The sequence below is a fragment of the Xenopus laevis genome, chromosome 8L, assembly GCF_017654675.1.
Source record: "Xenopus laevis strain J_2021 chromosome 8L, Xenopus_laevis_v10.1, whole genome shotgun sequence".
Classification (NCBI taxonomy): Eukaryota; Metazoa; Chordata; class Amphibia; order Anura; family Pipidae; genus Xenopus; species Xenopus laevis.
This window is the reverse complement of record NC_054385.1, coordinates 64,312,139-64,336,102: the sequence shown is the minus strand read 5'-3', so window position 1 is coordinate 64,336,102 and position 23,964 is coordinate 64,312,139. Positions and strand designations below refer to the sequence as shown.

Here is a 23,964-nt window from a genome sequence, read left to right as displayed (position 1 = left end):
TCTGGTGTCTATTTTCTATTGCCCTAGGATCTGATCCACTTTTTCATTTGTGTAAGAGACGGGAACCTATCAGTGTCTATGTACAGTGATAAAATGCCAGTGCTGCTCCTACAGTCTGTATGAAGTGTGAACAGGTGAACAATGTGGGCACTGACAGTCTGTAGTGTGAGAAATGCAGGGTGTTAGATGTGTGAATAATACAAATGGATTACAGGTATTACAAATGTGAACAATGCAATGCTTGTGAGCAATCAAAGCAGCCAGACTTCAACAGAGGGCGGGCCGCAGGCTGGACATCACTGCTGTACAACATTAGGATGTAGGCTATCTGCTTTTAAATTATTTGCTATAATTAGTTGCCATTTTAAGTCATTAGCTGGGTTCTGGAAACCCACAGCAAACCCTAATTTAATCAGCTATGATTAGGAAATCTAAATTGTTGGCAGATTTTGAAAATCAAACAAAGTTGGTAGATCTTTGGAGAATGTTAAATCTGACAGATAGAGACTTTACATTTTTCTCTCATCCCCATGGAGTAGGTACTCGTTGGAATTACTTTTTTTCATTGATTGATGTATTAAATAAAACCACATCAGCTAGCATTGGTAATATTAATTTGTCAGACCATGCCCCAGTCTTGATAGAAGTAGAACTAGGCTTTTTACCAAAGTCCTATATCCCTTGGTCATACCCAGTATTCCTAAAGGATAAGCCGGAATTCAACAAAAATTGAGAGAAAGATGGGCTATATTTCTTAAGGAGAATCTGATACATCAAGAGGGTGAATGTAATTTACCATTATTATGGGATACATGGAAGGCAATAATTCGTGGGGAAATTACTTCTTATAGAATTCATTTTATGAAAAAAATTAACAAGGAGTTTATTCTTTATACTAAAGCTCAGAAAAAGGCATATCTGAATTTTATTATGTATCCTACTAAGCAACATAGTGATAGATATAAAGAAACTTCAGATGAACTTAAACATTCGACTCATTTGAGAGAACAATCTTCCTTGGCTTACTATAAAGCTAAATTTAATAACTTACATAATAAGTCCAATAGATTTTTAGCTAATTTGTTCAAAAATAGTAGAAGTCCTCATAAACCAATATTAATTAAAAATCACCTAGGTCAATTAACTAATCTTCCAAAAGATATAGTTACTATATTTAAGGGGTATTTTGAATCCATTTATTCTCCTTCACTAATGAATGAAAATGAAAGTTTGAAGTTTCTTTCGAAAGTTAATTTTCCAAAACTGTCTGAAGAACAATTAACCTCACTTAACCAACCTATTACTATTCAAGAAGTACTTTCCACTATAAGCTCACTTAAGGACTTTAAAGCAGGAGGGCCTGATGGTTTAACTTCTCCATTCTATAAAACGTTGAAATTGGAACTAGCTCCCTTTCTGACTAATTTATATAATGAAATTTATTGCCATGGGAAAATTTTAGATTCTAGTTTGGTTTCCCATATAAAATTAATTCCGAAAGAGGGTAAAGACCTTTCTCAGCCAGCTTCTTATAGGCCTATGTCACTAATAAATCTTGATTTTAAGATATTAACAAAAATAATTGCGGATAGGTTATCCCTAATGTTACCTAGTATCATCTCTTATCAACAAAATGGTTTTGTGAAAAATAGAACAGGGGTAAAAAATATTCGTACTTTATTAAATGCCATCTATAATGCTAAGAAATCTAAGATTCCATGCTCTATATTAAGTTTAGATGCCGAAAAGGCCTTTGATAATGTTTCTTGGAAATATTTTTCTGAGTGTTGTGATAGTTTTGGACTTAAGGGACAATTTATAACTCTACTTAATTCTATTTATTCGAAACCTAAAGCGAGAATTGCTGTAGTGTGAGAACTTTCAGAGACTTTTGGTCTTTATAGGGGAACTCGTCAAGGTTGTCCATTGTCTCCACTGCTGTTTAATATTTCGATGGAGCCTTTAATTCGATTTTTAGATTCCACAGACCTTTTCCAAGGATTGGTGATTGATGGTAAACATTTAAAATCCCTAGCATATGCTGATGATCTCCTTTTGATTGTAAGTAATCCCACAATATCAATTAGGAATATATTTAATTTTTTTGATTACTATAAAACTTTTTCAGGGTATTTTATTAACTCTAGTAAAACAGATATTTTAAACATTTGTAATGCTATCCCAAGACAATTACTGGAAGACCTACATATTAAGCCTTCTTCTGGTAGAATAACATACTTGGGTATTCAGATTTCTTCTGATCTTTCTAAATTATATTCTTTTAACTTTACTCCTTTAATTCACAAAGTTAGTGCCCTTTGTATGAAATGGAAGGACAGTCCTTTAAATTTAATGGGAAGAATGGCATTATTTAAAATGATTATTTTTCCAAAAATTGCATATCCTATTCTTAACCTCCCGCTATTGTTAAAGCACTCAGATGTACAGAAATTGGACCAAATTTTAAGCAACTTTATTTGGCAAAATAAAAAACCTAAAATATCTTTATCTAAACTTAGGAAATCCAAATTTTTAGGAGGTCTTAATGCTCCGGATTTTAGGAAATTTAATGTAGCTGCTAACACAAGATACATTGTTGAGTGGATATCTGGTAAAGAGAAATTTACTAATCTAGATCTTCAAGTATTTTTAACTTCTAAGGAACATATTATTTCTGCTTTACATAAAAATTGGTCTGAGCAGCATATTGATATTAAAAGAAACCCAATTTATAGGGACACAATTAGTACTTGGAAGATTTTATGCAAACAAAACCATCTAAACTTTAATATTTCACCATTCCTTTCTCCATTCTATTTGGGGGGTTTCCCTAAGAAACAGAGGATTCAATTTTCTTATAATGGAGAAAATTTGGTATATATCAGGTCAGTCATATTATTTATCAGAATTCGGGAGATCCCTTTCCATGGAATGTAATAAAGGAAAAATATGGTCTTTCAGAAAAAGAGAGCTTGAGTTATTTGCAGATCAGACATGGTTTTCAACTAATTGGTAATGAAACAAAGTCACAACTAAAACATCATCAGTTTTATAATTCAATATTACAATTGGTTGAAGATCCTCAGCTAAATTGTATTTCATGGATTTCATCTCATCTATTTTATTCATTGTCTAATGATTTCGATCCACTTGAGAATCCAAGTAAAAAATGATCTTTCTTTTTAGGGGTTAATATCTCTTCAAAGGATCTCCTAAATTCTTTTCTAAAGTTCAGAACTAATATAGTTTCTGAGAGTTGGAGAGATCAACAATATCGATTTATTCATTTGGGTTATGGATTACTATTCCAGAGTACTATAGATTCTAAAAATGTTTCTTTCTGTCCAAAGTGTAAAGAACAGCATATTGATTTTTTCCACTATATTTGGGAGTGCCCATTTATTAAAAATGTATGGGAAAAAATTATTGGTTTTATCAAAAAAACAATCCATTTGGATTTAAAATTTAACCCACAGTTTGCATTGCTAGATATAAAAGGTTACTTTCAACAGTCCTATATTAGACCTTCGATAGTTGTCACTGATGAAATATTGTCTTTTTGTTGGTTAGTTATGGCAGCTACTAGAAAAGGAATATTTTTTTGCTGGATTAGGGAGAATCCCCCAACTCTTAAAGATGTGCTTTCATATTTATTTAATTTATGCACTCAGGAGGTTATTAGATTTAGAATGGAAAACCTACTTCAAAGGAATAGAATTAAATGTAGATGGTCCCTTTATATTTCATCCTTGGAGACTAATAAAAAGGAATTTATTCTTAAATTTATGGGGTAAAATGAGATTATGAACGAATAAGGTAACCTTGTAAAATCTAAGTCATTCACATACTGTATGTCACTGTTTTGGCCACATTGTATTTATTTTGAAATGAAAATAACAGGTCAATTTGTTTCTAATTTGTTTTGTTTTTATTTTTATTGTTTTCATGAAGAAATTTTTGGAATTTCATCATATATAAAAAATTTTTTCTTTTGGAAACATATGTATTTTATCTTGTTAAGTCATTGTATTTTATTGAAAATTTAATAAAAAGAATTTTAAAAGAAAAATAAATCAGCTATGATGTCTGGCTTGGTATATTCTAAGGTAAGCGAGTCTCACTGGGGTTATCTCCTCTAATTAAGGGTTCATTTGGGCTTGCTCTATTTGAGATACTGAGAAACTTTTTAGCACAGCAAAAGGCAGGATGCGCCCCATTATTTATTGAACATTCATGTTTATATCAGCAACTGTTCTGCCACTTGCCCTTCTCATTAAATGCCCATCAAGCATTGTATTGTCATGCAGTTTTCATAACTGAACTGAAGGAGTAAGTGATTGAGGTTTAGGTGTAAGCATGCCTATCCACAAGCATACATCTCAAATTCACACACATAAGAATAAATATTTGCATTTCACAATGTACTGTTATTGCATTGTGAATTTTAATTGTCCATTGCATACTTTTAAGGGTTAGTTCACACGAGGAGATTCAGGGAGATTTAGTCGCCTGGCGACTAATCACCTCGTCTTTGCGGCACAATCTCCCCGAACTGCCTCAGCGTGTTTTCCCATAGTCTATAATGAAAAATCGCCTGAGTTAAAGCACACGCGGCGATGCGTTTTCCATAGTCACCCAAAGTTGCCTCACGGAGATTGTCGCCACAAAGATGAGGCGAATAGTTGCCAGGCGACTAAATCTCCCCGAATCTCCTCATGTGAACTAACCCTAAGAAGTGCCTGAAGATGTTGTAATCTTTTGGAGAAACAAATACTTTTTCAGTAGGAAGTTTTATCACATACACTGCGCAAACTATAGAATTTGCAATCTTTCTCTAAAAATTGGAAGTGGTCACTAAACAGTTTCCGGGTTTGCCAAAGCTATATTAAAATTGTGCTAAGGAAAATTTGTTTGCACAAAGACATACATTTTCACATTGCAAATAGTTCTTCTGACTTTTATTATTGCATTTCCATATGACCTCTACAGGAAGACAAGTGATAAATGAATTAAATTGGCTCGGTCACACTTTTAATAGCTTTGTTTAATTTTGTATAGGCAAACAAGAAAAACAGCAGGGCATCCATTCAGGTTATACAAAAAACAGCAGACAAGATAAGGAAGTACATAACTGGAACTGGGTATCTGAGCAATTTGCTGCTCTGGAGCCACCAAACCATAGAGAAAACCAAGAATGTTACAACTTCAACATTCAGTAAGGATCTTCAAACGAGTTCCTTGTAGCTGAGAATTCTTTTTGATATTGATTTTTAGTGCTAACAATTTTAGCATATAGCATCACCAATAAACATTCCAAATAATAACAAGGCTGTAATTAAATGTACTTTTCAAAAACAGTTTCAGAGATGGATAATCTTAGACATCTGATTATCATTAAATATATATATATATATATATATATATATATATATATATATAAATGCCATTTCATGGGGCATAGGAATAGTTTCTGTTCTGTTTGTGTGCATAAGTCAGGGCAGCAAGACAAAGGAGAACATATACACCTGATCCTCACCATAAGTCATTGAGGCAATGACATGGGACATTTTAAGTAATTTAAGAGCCCAAAACTGTCCCTTTGATTTGCATATGAATCACCTTTACTTCAATAAGCCTTTGTCAGGTGTTGGGAGCATTTCTATAGAGGTGGGGGAGGGAACAACACGCTAAACATTTAAAATTTCAAACTTTAGTTAATACATCTTTTAATTTGAGTCCCTACTAAGCATAATCCCTTCAATTTAATGTCAGCTGCTACACCTTTTACATTGGTTGGTGCAATTCCACTGATGCTGAAGAGAAATGCAGAGTATAGATATATTTATGCCAGAATAAGAACAGATACTTTCTCTTGGGGGCTTAATTGAAATCTCCAGATGCTTCCTGCTGCAGCCAGATAACGGAGTGGCAATGTGCTGGCTATCACAATACCATTCCCTAATCAATTAAGTACAAGAATGGATGGGGATGGGATGATTATGGCTAAATGAACAGGTGCAAGCTAAACTAAAATCACTTCTATGTATTTATTAAAGTTTATTAGATTTCTAACTTTGCATTGCATTAAATTTAAAAAGGGGGCAGGGGCATAGACAATCTAATTACAATACACTATGTTGATTCATCAAAATAGGCCTTTGAGCACCTCAACATTCTTTTCTTTTAGCTTCAAGATACATTGTCAGCATTACAGAGTAAGAGCTATATGTGCAGAAGACTACAGTATTCCTGAAAATAAAAATCTGTTAAAAAAATTCCCCCCATTCATCCAGATTAGCGCTGGCTCCTCCCTTGTGCAGCACTTTGCTTCATCCCTTTAATGATCAGCATGACTCCAGCAATAATCCCAATTATTCCAACTGCCAGCCCCAAAGCACAGATCACATTTTGGTATGCCTCTGAGATGGGTGTTGGGGCTTCATGTTCTGTGGGATATGAAACAAATGTACATAAACACAACTGCCAAATACAATCACAGTTTTTCTAAATAATAGGAATGTCAATGAAATACAATTTCTAAACATGATGTAAACCCTATAATTAACAAAAATTTTGGTGCTTAAAATGTCAACTAAAAATATATATGGTTTACATCAGGGGTGTCCAACCTGCGGCCCGTGGGACGCATGCGGCCCAGGATAGACATGAATGCGGCCCAGCTTGAAGGAGAGAGAAAAGGAAGAGAAGGGATAAAAAGAAAGAAATTAACAAATAAATGTATGGAAATACAGAGAAAACGAGAGTGAAATAACACTTTGTGCTCTCTAAGTCAAGACACATTAATCACCTCAGTCTGTTGTCTTGTTAGGAACAGGCTTACTATGCCAGGTTGTAATAATGTGGTTACCTATGGAGTTGGGAGGAGGGGGACTCTGCCCATTGCCCAGTTAGTAATAATAATAATATAATGATAAGTCTATTTAATATCCAGGTGTCCCATATTCCAATGTATTGTTCCATCTGGTTATCCAACTGCTATTGTATTTTCTTTACTTTCACAAATCAAAAGTGTTTTTGTATTTCATGTGTGGCCCCAGACAACTTTTCTTTTTCCAATGTGGCTCAGAGAAGCCAAAAGGTTGGACACCCCTGGTTTACAAAGATTTGGATTTTAGAAGTAGATGAGGCTTTATGTAGCCATATAAAGCTACAAGGACCCAGGCTGTGTTTTTATATAGGTCTTTGAATTTTTATTTAGATCTTTGCATTTTTGTATTTTGCCAAGAAAATTAATAAAAATGTGATACTGTTAATGATTAACTACATACAAATAGTACAATACCAACTTTAAAGTCTTGTGTTTAGGCTTATTTCTCAAAATGAAGTTGGAAGTACATAGTAAAAAGTACTATATATATGTATGAATTATATGACAAGTACTTTGTTTCATTTTGGATAATGTCAGCAAGAAGGTGGTTTTAGAGCAGCTGTTGTATTATCTTTTATAGTATAAACATTTTACTTTTTTTAAATTACACTTTTTTTAACTGTAATAAACAAAGAAAAATAGAGCACAAAAGGGGTGGGGATCACATGGAATTTATTCCAGTTCTGAATGGGCAGTTCACCTTTATAAAATTTACCATTTCCAAATTGTGCACCAAAAATTATGTCTTTCTTCTACTGCTTTCAATGTTCTATGATTTCCCTTTTCTAAAATGTAAGTTTAACCCTTCTCAAATTGCCCAGCAGCCTCTCAGTAATCTGAGCCCATACTGAGAATGCTCCCCAAAATGAACGAAGTCTGTCACAAACAACTGATATAGGATCAAGAAAAGAGAACTGGGTACACTAACATAAAACAAACACGTTTGTTTATCTTTTTGAATATTAACTTTAATTGGTTGTTTGGATTTTTCAGATGCGTGTGTGTTTTTATTGGTTTTCATCACACAAAACAAATCGGAACATACAATGTTCAAGAAAAGAAAATCATACAAAGACCATAGTTATAGTAAAGGAAAGAAGAAAAGGAAAGAAAAGAGAAAGAGAGGAAATCGAGTAGAGTGTGGGGTGAGGAGGGATCGAGCATTCGACATGTCTAAATTCTGGTGTTGCCAGTATAGACCTGTATTTAAAACACATGTGGGCTATATGTGTCCGAATTCAAAACCCATATCATCCATATAGCTATAAATTTATCTGTGCATCCTCTAGACATATATACTGCTTTATAGTACAGTAGGGCCTTATTAATTAGGTCTTTCCAGTCCTCATGAAACCACGTTACTGGGTGCCCACATCCTCTAGTGCAGTTTCGTTCTCTTGTAGGATCCATATGATGGAGGCACTCTGGCGTTAAGTAGGATCGATGCATAAATTTCAATTATATCAATTTGTCTCTGGCTGAAGTTGCTGTGGCTAACATGTGGCGCAGGATCACTTCACATGACTCTTCATCCAGGTTATCAATGTCCCTGATGCATTTCTGGAAGCATTCAAGCGGACATTTTCCCTCTGGTGCCAATAGGGTATGATAAATGCTAGAGAGGGGTTTGGCGACCACCTGAAGTTGCATAGCTGTTTCCAGGGTGGTAGCCACTATTGTGAATTGCGGATTAACAAATTGTGCCTGAGCAGCATGCCGAAGCTGATCATATTGAAATTGAGTAACATGCTTTGTCGGGCAGGATGCCTTTATCTCCAGGAAACATTTTAGTTCCCCTTCATGATAGAGATCTTTCACATATCTGAGCCCGTTGCCTGCCCAAAATTTGTAATCCTGATTGGTGAGGTAGTAGAGTTGCACCACAGTGGAGCATGAGGTGAGTGGTATTTCAGACCTGCTGGAGTCAAAAGTTTTTGAGCTGCCTTCCAAGCTTTAACGGTGGTCTCCATAGACCAAGTAACCTGTGGGTGTGCCTCCCTTCCCCTATAGGGCAGAAGTCTCAAGGCCTCCCCCGAGCCCAGTATCCCAGCCTCTAAGATAAAAGATGCATTTGCGTAGTCAGATTCGAACCACCAGCGTATAGTTACTAACACAGCATCCAAATAGTACAAGTACATATTAGGAACGGCAAGGCCCCCAGCCTGAGTGGACCTGTGTAGTGTCACCATACTGATCCTAGGGACCTTTTTGGCCCATATGAATGAGGAAATAGCGGAGTTCACTTGCCGAAAAAAGGGATTGGTAAGCCATATTGGCGTATTCCTGAACATATATAAAAATTTAGGTACATACTTCATTTTTAATAAGTTGACCATATAAGGATAACGGCAAAAACTCCCATTGGGCAAACTTGGCAACCATATGTGTGGTAATGGGATCTATGTTAGCTGCCTTATATCGGGTAATCTCTTGAGTGATCCAGATTCCCAGGTATAAAAAGGTATCTACCCACTGTAGGGGAGAATTTGGAGGTAGTCGACCCTTGGCTGCCTTGTCTAGGGTGAATAGTGTGGATTTGTGCCAATTTACTCGAAGCCCAGAGTATTTCCCATTTTCATTTATGATCTCCAATAAATTGTTAAGGGCCGGGCCAGGATTTTCAAGGTATACCAACATATCGTCGGCATATAACGACACCTTTTCTGTCAAGTTTCCAATTCTCAATCCTGTAATTCCATCAAAGTTACAAATTAGTTCTGCAAGCGGCTCTATTGCCAAACAAAACAAAAAGGGAGATAGGGGGTAGCCCTGTCTGGTACCCCTCCCTAATTTGAAAGTGGCTAAGAGCATATTATTTGCTCTTATGTGAGCCACCGGTGAGTGGTACAGTGTCTGGATCCACCCCACGTACCTGGGACCAAAACCATACCGCTTCAGGGTTTGCCACAGAAAGGCTCATTCAACCGAATCAAAGGCTTTCTCTGCATCTAATGCCACAATGGTTCGGGTACCTGCATTGTTGTGTGTTATCTGTAAATGAGTAAAAAGCCTTCTAATGTTAATGTCTGTCGCTCTAGAAGCTATGAATCCAGTTTGATCCAGGTGGACTCTTTCATTAGTGCTTTCAGTCTATTCGTCAATACTCTAGCTAAGATCTTGGCATCGCAGTTTATAAGCGATATAGGCCTATATGAAGCACATTCCTGCGGGTCTTTGCCTTTCTTTGGGATAATTGAAATATATGCTTGGGACATTGACTCAGGCACTGCACCCCTCAGGGTTATATTATTAAATATTGCCGTTAATGGCTCAGCCACCAAGGTCAGGTGATGTTTGTAGAATTCACCTGGAAGGCAATCTGGGCCAGGGGCCTTGCCCATAGGTAGTGATTTGATTACCATCTCGACTTCATCCTGCGTTATGAGCTCATCTAACCGTTCTTGTGTAACTTCAGAAAGGTATGGCAGTGGGACGGTTCCTAAATAATCAAGCGGTTATACTTCTGTGCATGTCACCTTAGAGGTATAGAGCTCTACAATGCAACAAGGCTGAGTTATTAATTCACCAGCACTCTTCTCAATACAGGGAATAGAAGCTGTATTGCGCTCGTCCTTTACCAGCATGGCCAATAGCTTCCCGGCTTTATCCCCCAGCTCAAAAAGCCTTTGCGATTGCTTCTGAATGCTCGCCCAGGCTTGTTCTACGTTGGCCAGTGCAAGTAAGCAAGAGGATTGCAACCAGTCATTTCTATTTTCATCAGTGGGGTCAGCTAAATACACTTGTTCCTTAGCTTCAGTATCCGCCTCCAAAGTGTCAATTGTGTTCCCTATCGACCTTTTGGCTTGGCTAACGCCTGATATGTACACTCCCCTTGCCTTGGCTTTGAATGCTTCCCATACTGTGAATGTGTCAGCAGTTCCAAGGTTTACCGTATATACTTGTGTATAAGCCGACCCGTGTATAAGCCGAGGTACCTAATTTTACCTACAAAAACTGGGAAAACTTATTGACTCGCGTATAAGCCTAGACACAACTACAGCCCTGTCTCCCAGCAGCGCACATTCTGCCAAAGCGACCCCCCAGCGATCAACCGGACTTCTTTGCAAAGCTGATGGTGACAGAGAATTGCCAAACGGATTACTGTGTGCATTGTCCCACTTTCCCACTACCATGTGCAGAGGGTGCTGTTTGATATTGCCATCACTGTTAATCTTTTGTATAACCAACAGAGGGCGCTGTGTGATATTGCAGTCACTGTTATTCTTTCATATAACCAACAGAGGGCACTGTGTGATATTGCAGTCACTGTTAATCTTTTATATAACCAACAGAGGGTGCTGTGTGATATTGCGGTCACTGTTATTCTTTCATACAACCAACAGATGGCGCTGTGTGATATTGCAGTCACTGTTAATCTTTCATATAACCAACAGAGGGTGCTGTGTGATATTGCAGTCACTGTTATTCTTTCATACAACCAACAGATGGCGCTGTGTGATATTGCAGTCACTGTTAATCTTTCATATAACCAACAGAGGGTGCTGTGTGATATTGCAGTCACTGTTATTCTTTCATACAACCAACAGATGGCGCTGTGTGATATTGCAGTCACTGTTAATCTTTCATATAACCAACAGAGGGCGCTGTGTGATATTGCAGTCCCGGTTATTCTTTTATACAACCAACAGATGGCACTGTGTGATATTGCAGTCCCTGTTATTCTTTCATACAACCAACAGATGGTGCTGTGTGATATTGCAGTCTCTGTTATTCTTTCATACAACCAACAGATGGCACTGTGTGATATTGCAGTCCCTGTTATTCTTTCATACAACCAACAGATGGCGCTGTGTGATATTGCAGTCACTGTTAATCTTTCATATAACCAACAGAGGGCGCACTGTTATTCTTTCATATAACCAACAGAGGGCATTGTGGGATATTGCAGTCTCTCCCCAAGTGAACTGTTGGTATAGGAATGATTAAAAGTGACTGCAATCTCAGCTACTCGGGTCGAGTACAGCTGACCCGCGTATAAGCCGAGGTAGACTTTTTCAGCACATTTTGGATGCTGAAAAACTCGGCTTATACGCGGGTATATACGGTAATTGCCAATACTGCACTAAAGCTCGTTGAACTATGGGCTCTATTTTAGTGGTGCCAATCCAGTGTGTAGGGAGTCTCCACACCTTATCGATTGGTTCCATCTGTAGGACCAGCATGAGTACAAGGGGAGAGTGGTCCGATATGGACCCTAGGTAAATACTCTATTGAAGTCAGTTTAGCTAGAACATCTGGGGATACAAAAGCCATATCTATGCGGGAGTGTGATTTATGCGTAGCGGAATAACAAGAGTATTCCCATGCTTCAGTAAGAACACTGCTATCGGCCCAGTTATTTAAAGGTAGCTTACTATAGTGTGAACCACTAGTCGTGTCGACAGCGGGGTTCAGGACCGCATTATAGTCCCCCAACAGTATAGTAGGAGATGAGACCATCTCCGCCATTTGTGTAATAAGATGGGGTAAAATTGATGTTCTACAGCAGGCGGGGCATAAATGGAGGCTAATAGTAGTCTAACCCCATTGAATCGGGCTTGAACTATTATATATCTCCCATTTTGATCTTGCTTGACCTTTTCTACTTATGGTCCTATTCCCTAAACCTGTCTATCTAACTAGGGAGGCACCCGTAACTATCTAAGGTGCTACTTGGTCGTCTTCTTGTTGGCTGGGGCTCTCATGTTTCTTACCCCATGTGCTGTTGCATTTCTTCAATATGCAATACTTTGCAAGGTGTAGCTTGGAAGGGGCACTCTGTCCCTATCGATGATGGTTGTCTATCCAATGATTGACCTTAGCCGGGTCTGTAATAAATCGGGTAGCTGCTCCATCTATTACCCACAGCCTGCTAGGATAAAGCATGCTGTATTTTATCTCCTTTTCTCGAAGCCGTTTTTTAACATCTTGGAAAGTGCGGTGTTGTCTTTGTATCTCTGCTGTAAAATCCGGATAGAATTGCAGCGTAGCGTTAAGATACTTGACTTCACCTTTCTTCCTGGCTGCAAGACTTAGAAAAAGGGCCGCAGCGTCTCACCTAGTATACGCCAAGTAGGAATCCTATGGGCCCTTTCCACTGTGTATGCTGTGGATAAAGTAATGAGCGCCAACACATCTTTAACAGTGTCTCAATAAATTCAGTTGGAGACTGCCCCTCCGCTCCCTCTAGCAACCCCAGAATGCGCACATTATTTCTCCTCGATCGATTTTCAGCTTCTTCCACCCTTTGGTTTAGCAAATTTACTTGGCGTTGTAATTCAGCAACCATCGGCTGTTGTTGCATCTCCCACGCAGCGCTCAGCTTCCGATACTCTCTCACCTTGTCCAGGTCAGCCCGAAATAGAGAAACCTGGGTCTGAATCTCCATACAGAGGTCATCTATTTTGGAGGAGAGTGCCGTTTGTGATTCTCGGATAGCATTCAGCAACATAGTGGACTCTGGCGAGAGTTATTTCTGTTGTACCGGATAGGCATCTAAAGTTTCTGCCGCTGCCGGGTGAGATGTCACGCATTTGTGAGTCTCTGTCATATCCAAAATGGCGTCAGGCCCATCACTGCGTTGCTGTGTTTTGGTGATTCGCGGTGCCCTTTGGGAACGCCTCGAGTGCCTGCCGCTCATAGGGTCGTTGTAGGTATTGCTTCCGAGGTAGTATCCACTCACTTTTGTAGGAAGGAATTGGCACTGGGTATATTTCAGGATGGTTTTTGTGCAGAGTTCCAGCCAAACACGTCTACTCCGTTCCCTTAAATAGCCACGCCCCCAATTATTCATTTTTAAACTTGAACTTTACAAAAATGGTAAAAAACTGAAAAAAGACATTAATTGTTGTTTGCAGTCAATGACCCATGTTTACTGTTAAACAACAGATTATGATGATGGAAAGCATGCTCAGTATTGCTGAGAAGGAACATTTTCCCTAGATGCATTATAAGCAATAATCAGCAAGGATTTATTGAGGACAGATGTGTCAATTATTATTATTACAGAGAAAATGATTGCTTTTTATGATGAGGTAAGTAAAAAGTTGGACAATGGGGTAGAAGCAGATGTGATCTACTTGGATTTTACCAAAGCATTTAATACAGTGCCATGTAATGGCTGCTTTTCAAACTGAGTTCTGTTAGTCTTAGTAGTTTTGTTTGTACATGGATAGGAAACTGGCTAAAGGATCATGTGCTGAGGGTACCCAATGTTACGTTCTCTACTTGGCATAAGAAAGGGCATATCAGACTGCTGGTGCCACCATGAGGTGGCTGTGGCATTGTTGCCCCCTCACCCCCCTCCACACTTAGGGTTTTTTTTTTCTGGTGAGGCTTTTTGGGGGGGAAAAACACAATTTTTTTGTGGAGAAAAAACTCAAATTTTTCCAGATTTTATTATTCCCCGGCATCTCAAACCTGTCGAGGTCATGTATAAGTCAATGGGAGATGTCCCTATCCCAATTTGAAGATATGGTGGTCTGCCCTGGCTTTAACCCGATAATCCAAAAATTTGGGGTTTTCAGCTAGTAACCCGAAAAAAAAACAAGGAATTTGGGAGAAAAGACCGAAATGATAAATAAGGTAAAAAATGGATTTTAGTTAATATCTCCCTTAGTGTTCGAGCTGGACAATAGAGGGCCACATCTCTGGTGCAGAGAGAGCACTAAAAAAGATAAAATTGCCTAAAAGTTCCCTCACTTGCCACAAGGCCCCCATTCACCACCCATAGTCTCACCAAAAAGTGTGGGTCATTGAGTAATGGTGGCTGATTATTCCTGAAACCTTGGTCACACATCCTAGAAGTACTAGTTAGAAATGGTTACTGACTAAATGTTTTTAGAGGTAAACTAGGGGAAAGCAGGCAATATAGGTACATGTCCAGTGCCCCCACTTCGTTGTACCCTAGGCACATGCCTATTCTGCCACCCATGGCTCTGATCCTGGGGGAAACATTTTACCACTTGATATATTTAAAAAAATATATAAAGTCCAAAAAGACCACTATATGGGCTATATAAACAATACTGTATGTAGATGCCTGGCTAGACATTTTTTTTTATAAATCCAGGTATGGGACCTGTTATCCAGAATGCTTGGGACCTGGGGCTTTCTGGATAACGGATCTTTCCATAATTTGGATCTTCCTACTTTGTCTATTAGAAAATAACTTACAGCCCTTGCCTGTTCATATATGGGCTAAATAAATCACCACGGATTTTGCATCAATTAAAGTGTGCTACTGGATTTCTTTCTTTCTCTAGAAAATAACTTAAACATTAAATAAACTCAATATGATTAATTATATCTTAGTTTGGATCAAGTGCACGGTACTGTTTTCAAATATTTTTTTTTAAAAATGTGGATTATTTGGATAAAATGGAGTCTATGGGATTCAGAGCTTTCTGTATAATGGCTTTCTGGATAACGGATCCCAAACTTCTGTATGTGATGGTTACTAAAATGTTTTATATTGAGAGAAGTAACAGGATGCTTGAGAATTAGAACTGGCAATCTTTGGGGAGACTGACATAAAATGTAAAAGACTAGGGAACTGCTGTTTTTCACCATTGCACTTCAATATGAAGTTCTTAAACTTTAGCAATGCAATTGGAATATGATACATAGTTTGATGTGGAAATATACACTGTCCATTGTTATTTACTTTGGACCAATGACTATTTCATACAGTCAGTCCGCCTATAAGTCAGGGTACTTTATTAGTAAATACTAATATAAATAAAAAGGGTAAACACATTCTGGGACCTAATACAAAATATTATCTATGTTTCAAGCTAGAACAATTCTTGAACTCCCGTATGACAGAAGCAAGTTGTTGAATGGTGGGGTCCCAGATTTTTTTTTGCTTGGGGGACCAAGAAAGCCACTTTCAGATACTACAGGTCTAACTGAAACCTATTTCATTTATCCTGATGAAGTTACTTTTCTTCATGCTGTACTGAAGGTAGACAATTCCATTGGGTTTATTTAATGTTTAAATGTTTTTATATTAGACTTAAAGGGGACCTGTCATCCTAAGAAACAATTCCAAATAATTTTCTATCATGTTAATTGAGCAAAATAAACTTTATTTGCTTCAGTCTTGGAATAACACAATCACAGCAAGAAGGCAGGAACTATTTTGTGGTCACTTATTAAGACAAGTTGTGTATCACCCCAAAATCTTGTGTATGCACCAGAATGGGGGGCTCAATGCCCATTTGCAGTGCCCTACACAATTACAGAGTGTGAGGAGGGATGGGGGAATTTGAGAAGTGCAGTGACATCTAGAAAGTGCTGAATGGAAAATTAAAGTAATAGATTGCCTCAGGCATAGAGACAGGGCAGGACATATTTGATTGACAGCTCACATATTTAAACAACTTTATAACAGGTATGGACATTTTAATGAAAATAATGGGCTCCATGCTTAATTTGCAAAGGACATTATACAGCTTTATATGTGTGGGTGACAGGTACACTTAAGGTATGAAAATCCCAGGTCCCAAGCATTCTGAATAATAGATCTCATAAATGTACATTTCTTTTACATACATGCAGGTTGTGAATGCCACATCTTGCATAAATTAAATGGATAAAAGGCATATTAACCCCAGATGTGCTACCAGGGCTGCCATCAGAAATCATGGGGCCCCGCACAGCAAAATTTTCTGGAACCCACTCACCACCCCTCCCTTACCCATCAGTATGAAGGCCAAACAAGACACAAGCGTTAAAACATTAAGTGCCCCCCCTACAAGTTAAAAAAAAGAACTTTGGTGACCAGGCTCCCCCTACAAGTTTTGATGGTCAGGGCCTCCTACAAATTAAAGAAAAAAAATTGGTGACAAAGGACCGCCTACAAGTTCAAGAAAAAACATTGGTGGCTTGGGCCCCTGCCCAAAAAAAATTTGGCCAGGGCAGGGCCCCTACAAGTTATTAAAAAAAACATTTGGCCAGGGCAGGGCCCCTACAAGTTATTAAAAAAAACACATTTGGCCTGGGCCCCTACAAATTATTAAAAAAAAATTGGCCAGGGCAGGGACCCTACAAATTATTAAAAAAAATATTTGGCCAGGACAGGGCCCCTACAAGTTATTTAAAAAAAAAATCAGTAGTGGCAAGGGACCCCTATAAGTTATAGAAAAAACATTTGGCCAGGGTAGTGCTCCTACAAGTTATTTAAAAAAAAAAAGCATTAGTGGCCAGGGCCCCTACACGGGCATCTTGGATTTTTTTCTTGAGATACACAAAGAACCAAAGAGGTGCCAGGTAATGCGGAACATCATAAGAACAATCCGGGACAGCAGGATGTGCACTGAAAATTGAGACTGTCCCACATAAAGCAGGACAGTTAGGAGGCATGGAAGGGTAATTCTATTTTTAATATTTTTTGTTATTGTCCATAATTTACTTATTTAAAGCCTTAAATCCTAAAATATTAAAGCATACAAAACATGACACTGTATGATTTCTTAGTCAATCACAACTGTGCCTTTATTAGATATACTTTAGTTCACATACTTACCCCAAATACGCCTTGTGGGTTTCTCCAAGCCCCAGTGCTCTACTTCACATGTGTAAATATCATGTTCATTTGGTAAAAACGCCAGATAATGAAGTCTACTGAAGGAGTGGTCCTGTGCAGGCAGGTAGCTTGTCTCACTAAATCCGTCGGAAATTTTTTGGCCATTTTTAAACCAGGTTGTGCTCATCACAGGAGGAAAAATATTATTTACACAACAGATTAAGATGTTGGGTTCTCCCAGTACTACAGGCTTTGCGGCGTAGAGACTGATCAATGGAGGAACTGAAAAACAAAACTTACATTAGTCTTCCTTCCTCTAATAATAAAACGATTTATAGATCATTTACTGATAAAATCTTTAGATATTAAAAGCCCAGTACAGTTGTTTTAAAATGTAAACACCTTTATTTTACATTACTTAATATCAAGAGCAATGCATACATGTATTATTATGGTTAAATAGCAAATCAGTCATAAGTCAACTGTTTACCCTTTAACTACAAGTCAAATTTCCACAAATGAACTCAGGTACAAAGAACACATTCCATAATCTAAGGGGCAGATTTATCAAGGATCTAAGTGAAAATTAGAATTCAATTTTTTAATTTTTGAGTTTTTTTGTGTGAAATTCAACTAGGAATAGTCAAAATTGATAATAAAAAAAAAGATTTTGAAATGTATAATATTAACTAGCCTTTTAAGAATTTAAATTCGACTATTTGTCACTTTAAACCTGCGGAATTGCTGTTTTAGCCTATGGGGGACTTCCTGGGATCCATTTGGAGTTGTTTGCTGGCTACCTAACATTCAAGAAAAAAACTTGAATCGAATTTGATCCCATTCACGCAAGTTTAAAAAAGTCAAATTTTTTGATACAAAGGGTACAAAAAATATGTGATACTAGTAACTCCAAATTATACATAATGCATTTTAACTTTCATGACATTAACTCTTGCACACAAAACACACTGCCTAGTTTTATGGATCTTTTGTTTGGGTACAAATATGAAACATTTAATAATGTTTAATAATGTATCAATATGTATGATTAAATATCCAAACTACTTCTGCTGCTGAGATCCCCAAAATATGTAAAGTACATATAAATGTTCACACTTTTCTAACAAAGCATACTTAGGCTCAGTTCAAACAATGGCCAGTATCCTATCACAACATTTTATAATCCTAAATAGAAAATTGCCATTTTAAGAATCAAAGGCCCCCCAACCATTGCACCATAGGGACGTGCCCTTTCTGCCAACCCCTAGTTCAGGCCATGCGCATGATCGGTAGCAGGTAGCATATGGGTTTCTGGTGTTCACTGTTAAAGGATAAGGAAATATAAACTAAAGAAGAAGCTAGAAATGTTGTACATTATGTTTTGGGCTTCTGTACCAGCCCAAGGTAACCAAAGTCCTTTAGCAGGGAAGATCTGTCTCTCCAAAGATGCCCCAGTAGCGCCCCTTCTTCATTTCTGGTGATTCACTGCACATGCTCTGTGCTACTGTCAGTTACTGAGCTTAGGGACCCACTCAAAATATACAGTACACATAGAATATGAATGTCACAGAATAAGGCTGACTAGTAATCAATATGGATAATTACTACATGGCAGCACAGAAACCAGTGCAGTTAGGATCAGCATTTAATAATCAGCCCTGTAGCATCAGCTTGTATGACAGGCCTACCTCATTTTCTACTTGATAATTTGTGACAACCCCTAAGTTTAGCTTCTCAACAGCTGCTCAGAGCCCACTGAGCATGTGAGTGTCGCAGACACTTTCCAAGATGGTGACCCCCTGTGACAAGTTTGAAGTCCTCGATATTTGCTGCTATTAACAAGCTGAAAATTTAGGCAGGTGCAATAAGTTCAGTATAGAAAAGTTCAGTGTTTAGTTTATACTGAAAAACTGAAGAAGGGTTGTGACTTGAAATTCTAAATTTGCTGCCTTCACCAGTTATTGCTGCTTCTTACAAAGCAGCTACTCTCTCTTAATTGCTTTAATAGTGTCCTACTTCTGCCTTTATGACATTGAAACATTTTTTTAAAATAACTTTTTATTTTTATTAAATATAAAGGATGGTGCAGTGGCAATTACATGTATAAATACCCCAGAAGTAATAACACAATGGCGCAGTGGCAATTACATGTACAAATACACCCAGAAGTCCTAAAGCGATGGCGCAGTGGCAATTACATGTAAATAACCCCAGAAGTCGTAGTACAATGGCTCATAGCAGGATGGCACAGTTATTTTACATGATCTGGATTTGACAAGAAAGTACACTAGTAGTCAGCACAATCATCCAAGGACAATGGCAAAGGGAATGTCAAAGGCATTATTAAATAGGTTTATGTTGACTTGCTTCAAGAAGGAACTGCATTGGGTGCATGGGTACATTGCTGTGTGTGTGATGATACTGTTGCTATAGAGTACAAAATTTGCAAGGACTGGAACCTGTTTCCATTTTTCTACTTTTTAAATGCTGGATTTTAAGCATTCACCTAGTTGGTAAATCAGGCAGTTCAGTTGCCTTGTGCATGGCCATCTTTAGCATCCCTAAATGAAAAAATCACCCTCTGCCTATGATAGCAAACGTTATTCTTGGCAAACATAGGGCTTACAATGGCCTTACACATTTCGTGCACCAGGGCACTTAAAGATAGGCTCAAAAGAGGCATGTGTCCAGGATGCAGCGGTGGGTGCACTCGTTTTATACCTTTATTATTCAGATATATTATTTAATAATAATGATGCAGAAAAAGGTTTTACCTTCTTAAACTAACATTATATCAGAGCTGCATACAGATGTGCTCTCTTCAGTGTCTAAGCTTAAATGAGGGGTGGCAGTGTCTTTTCATTCTCTCACAGGAAATGGTCACAGTACTGACTGACAGGCTGAACTTTGCTGATGCATTGTTAGACAACTCCCAAACAGTAGCTGTGGTTTAGGTAAAGCTGGTAATTTTTAACTCTCCTGCCTTGGGGGATACACGGCGCACCTTAGCACACTGCTGCAATTTTCACATCCCTGGAAGCATACCTCCCAATTGTCCCATTTTGAGTGGGACAGTCACGCTTTTGGCAGCTCAACCCGCAGTCCCAGATATGTACCGATATGTTCCGCATTTCTCTTGATGTGCTGCAATGAACTGACACAGAAAAAAAAAAGAAAGCCCACCAATCAGCTCTGCAACGGGACCCGTGCTGCCCTTTCTGCCTCAGGTTCCTCTGACATCATCGGATAACGTGCTATCGCTAGCCAATAACCATCATTGGCAACTATAGCAGTGTATTACTTCCCAACAGCACTAAATAGTAAAAGCCATGGTATCGCTATTTTCTTTCTTTTTTTTATGACAAAACTTTATTTCAGTGCTTTCCATGAAAGAGTAGGAACAAGAAGAGCTGTTTACAAACGGATTCTGAAAAAGCAAGTTAGACCTAGATTTGATGCTGGAGAATTCTGCAAGTGCTTAGTTGATAAACACTTGCATAGTGAGAGATTTATTACAGCACCGGCGCTGTGCAGAACCTGCATGCTCATAGTTAAAAAACCAGGGAGGGAGGAGGGAGACTAGGAGCTGGAGGGGCTAGAGGTGCGGGTGTGAGGAGAATTGTGGGGAGCTGCTGTAAGAAAGAAGCACAGGAAGCAGGGGGGCCCTCAGGAGTGACAGAGGAGAAGCGCAGGGAACAGAAGAGGTTGGTGATTGCTGGAGGAGAGGAGGGAGCAGAAGAAGCGGGGAAGCTGAAAGAGTGGGAGAGACCCCGGGAGAGATAGTGGTGAGGAGGGCGGAGCAGGAGGAGCGGAGGGAGTCAGTGGAGTGGGAACATGACCTATAGGTCATTTTTGCATGTAGAGTCCAAGTAGAATTCTGGGTGTCAGTATCACTTTAAAGGGCAATTCACCTTCATTAACAAAACTGGAATGACATAAAACCCATAGAAATGTGTTCAAACTTTCATAACCTAATATGTTGTAAATGGACATGCTAATTAAGGGATGTGGCTACAAAAATGGCCGTGGTCAAAACATTTCCCGCTTTTGGCAGCTCAACCCGCAGTCCCGTGTCCGCATTTCTCTTGATGTGCTGCACTGAACTGACACATAAAGAAAGCCTGCCAATCAGCTCTGCAACGGGACCCGTGCTGCCCTTTCGTCCTCAGGTTCCTCTGACATCATCGTGCAGCTTGTCGATCACGTGCTATCGCTAGCCAATAACCATCTTTTTGTCCGTCTTTCTGTTTTCAGAATGTTGGGAGGTATGTGGAAATGACATAGGCGGAAGTGACATCACGCGCATATACATACCTTTCCTAAAGCCAAAGATTCTGTGTTGTGCATGTGATGTCCTGCTGACGACTGAAATGTTCTACGCAGGTGAACATCGGATTTTTGCCACAAATCCTCAGACATCGTGGAAAATTGTCAGAAGTCAGGGGAATGCTTAAAAATGATGGGAGACCAGGGAATGCAGTCCAAAATCTGGAAACGCCTGGGAAAATAATGCGGGGTCGACAGCTCTGGGATTAGGTTTAACTCTGAATCGAATGATAATATATACTGATGTGAATAGTTATATCATTAGGTGCAGAGAGGTACAGTTAAACCTAAACCACAGCTACTTTTCTGGAGTTGCCTAACAATACATACGGATGTATAGTGTTTTTATATATTTTATAAAAGTTACTTTACAAAAACACAAATAAATATGATAATGGTAAAAGTGTGCATTTAATTTGCACCCATAAAAAGAGTAAAAACCTAAAGGGATTCTGTCATGATTTTTATGATTTACTTTTTATTTCTAAATACTTTCTAATACTAAAACTAATACTTTCTAAAACTTTTAATTTCTAAATTACACTGTTTACATTCCACAGTGAAAAATGGGTAGTGAAAAAACAAGCGGAGCTCACCCTTCCTGTAGTGTAGCGTGTCGGCCGCAGCTCCCATGATAGTCAGGCAACTCCAAGCCGAAACCTGCAACAACCTCAATGTATCGCCGTTCAGCACTGGCCTAATCACCTCTCAGGAGTCGCTACAAATTTCTTTAAAAAAGCGTCTTTTATTCAGCTCAATAAGTGATTACATTGGCAGTGGGAAAGTGGTACAAACGAACACGTTTCGTGCCCTTCCTATTGGCACTTCATCAGAGTTCAAAGTGAATCACGTGATTCTTTAAGTGGGGGATCTGTAAGTGGAGTTACAAACACAGGAGGTTCAAACTAAAGGAGGTTCAAACTAGGTCAAAAGTTTGTTCTAAACCCTAATTTATTTATTTATTTTTTATTTTATTTCTGTTTTGATCTGTAACTGGGATAATGAGTGCTAGCAAGATTGAAGGTCTGTGCGCAGTCTGCCATATGTATGCAGATTTGGAACAAGAGATCCAAAATGCTTACCTCTGTGGTGGTTGTCAGCAAATTGCCACTTTGGAGGCTCGAGTTAGAGCACTAGAGCAACAAATTGCAACACTGCAGTCGATTGACAATCTTGAAAGGAGTCTTATGCTCACTGAGCAGGATCTAGCGGGGTCAGATAGTTTGGGGGGAACAGAACAGCAGCAGGATGTTGAGGCAGCTAGCTGGGTGACAGTTAGAAAATCTAAGGTGGGCAAAAGGAAAATGGAGGCTGATCCGGAGTTTATACATCACAACAAATTTGCCAGATTGTGTGAAGATGATGGGAGTGTGAACTCTGGATTGGCAATTCTAGATGGGGTTGATCTCTCTAACAGCTGCGAGACCAGTTTCTCTAGTAGTGGTGGGGAGGAGAGTAGAGTCAGGCCTAAGCAGATTGTGGTTGTAGGGGACTCAATTATTAGAAAACTGGATAGGGTAATTTGTCATCAGTTTGCTGTCTACCTGGTGCCAGGGTTCGGCATGTGGTTTATTATTGGGTGGGGCTGGGCATGACCCAGCTGTCTTAGTGCATATCGGTACTAATGACAAAATAAATGGTAGATGGAAGACCTTAAAGAGTGATTTCAGGGATCTAGGCTCTAAGATCAAGGAAAGGTCTTCCAATGTCATCTTTTCTTAAATGTTGCCTGTGCCACGTGCAAGTTTAGGAAAACAGCGGGAGTTTAGGGAGCTAAATGCGTGGCTCAAGTCTTGGTGTAGGAAGGAAGGGTTTGGGTTCCTAGAGCACTGGGCTGATTTTTCCTTGGGGTACAACCTATACAGTCGTGACGGTTTGCACCTCAATGGAAGGGCGTTCACGGTGGAGGAGTGTTTAAACTAGACAAGGGGGGGTTGGTGAGATAAAGAATTATGGGGAAGCTAGGGTCGACGGGGCAGTGGGATTAGTAAGGGGTCATGTGGGAGGAGTGAGGGGGGCATACAGTTTACCAGCTAAGGAGGTCCCTCTGTTACAAGGAAAACAGAATAGTGCTAATTTAACATGTAAATTTCCACTAAGTAATGCAAATTTCAAAAGTAAAAGTAGTAACCTCCGCTGTATGCTGGCAAATGCACGGCGTTTGTCAGGTAAAATGGGAGACCTAGAATTAATTGCATGCTCTAAAAATTATGTTATAATT

At 38.8% G+C, this 23,964-nt stretch overlaps 1 protein-coding gene across 1 annotated transcript in view; it reads right to left on the bottom strand.

The window, feature by feature from the left end:
* Positions 1–5,026: 5,026 nt before the first annotated feature.
* hla-dqa2.L (major histocompatibility complex, class II, DQ alpha 2 L homeolog) overlaps positions 5,027–23,964 on the bottom strand; it is a 31,003-nt gene continuing 12,065 nt past the window's right edge. Inside the window, exons 3-4 of the mRNA XM_018230129.2 lie at positions 17,418–17,699; positions 5,027–6,446 (exon numbers count right to left, since the gene is read on the bottom strand). Coding sequence (XP_018085618.1) covers positions 6,295–6,446; positions 17,418–17,699 — 434 coding nt within the window. The 3' untranslated portion in view covers positions 5,027–6,294. The remainder of the gene's footprint in view (positions 6,447–17,417; positions 17,700–23,964) is intronic.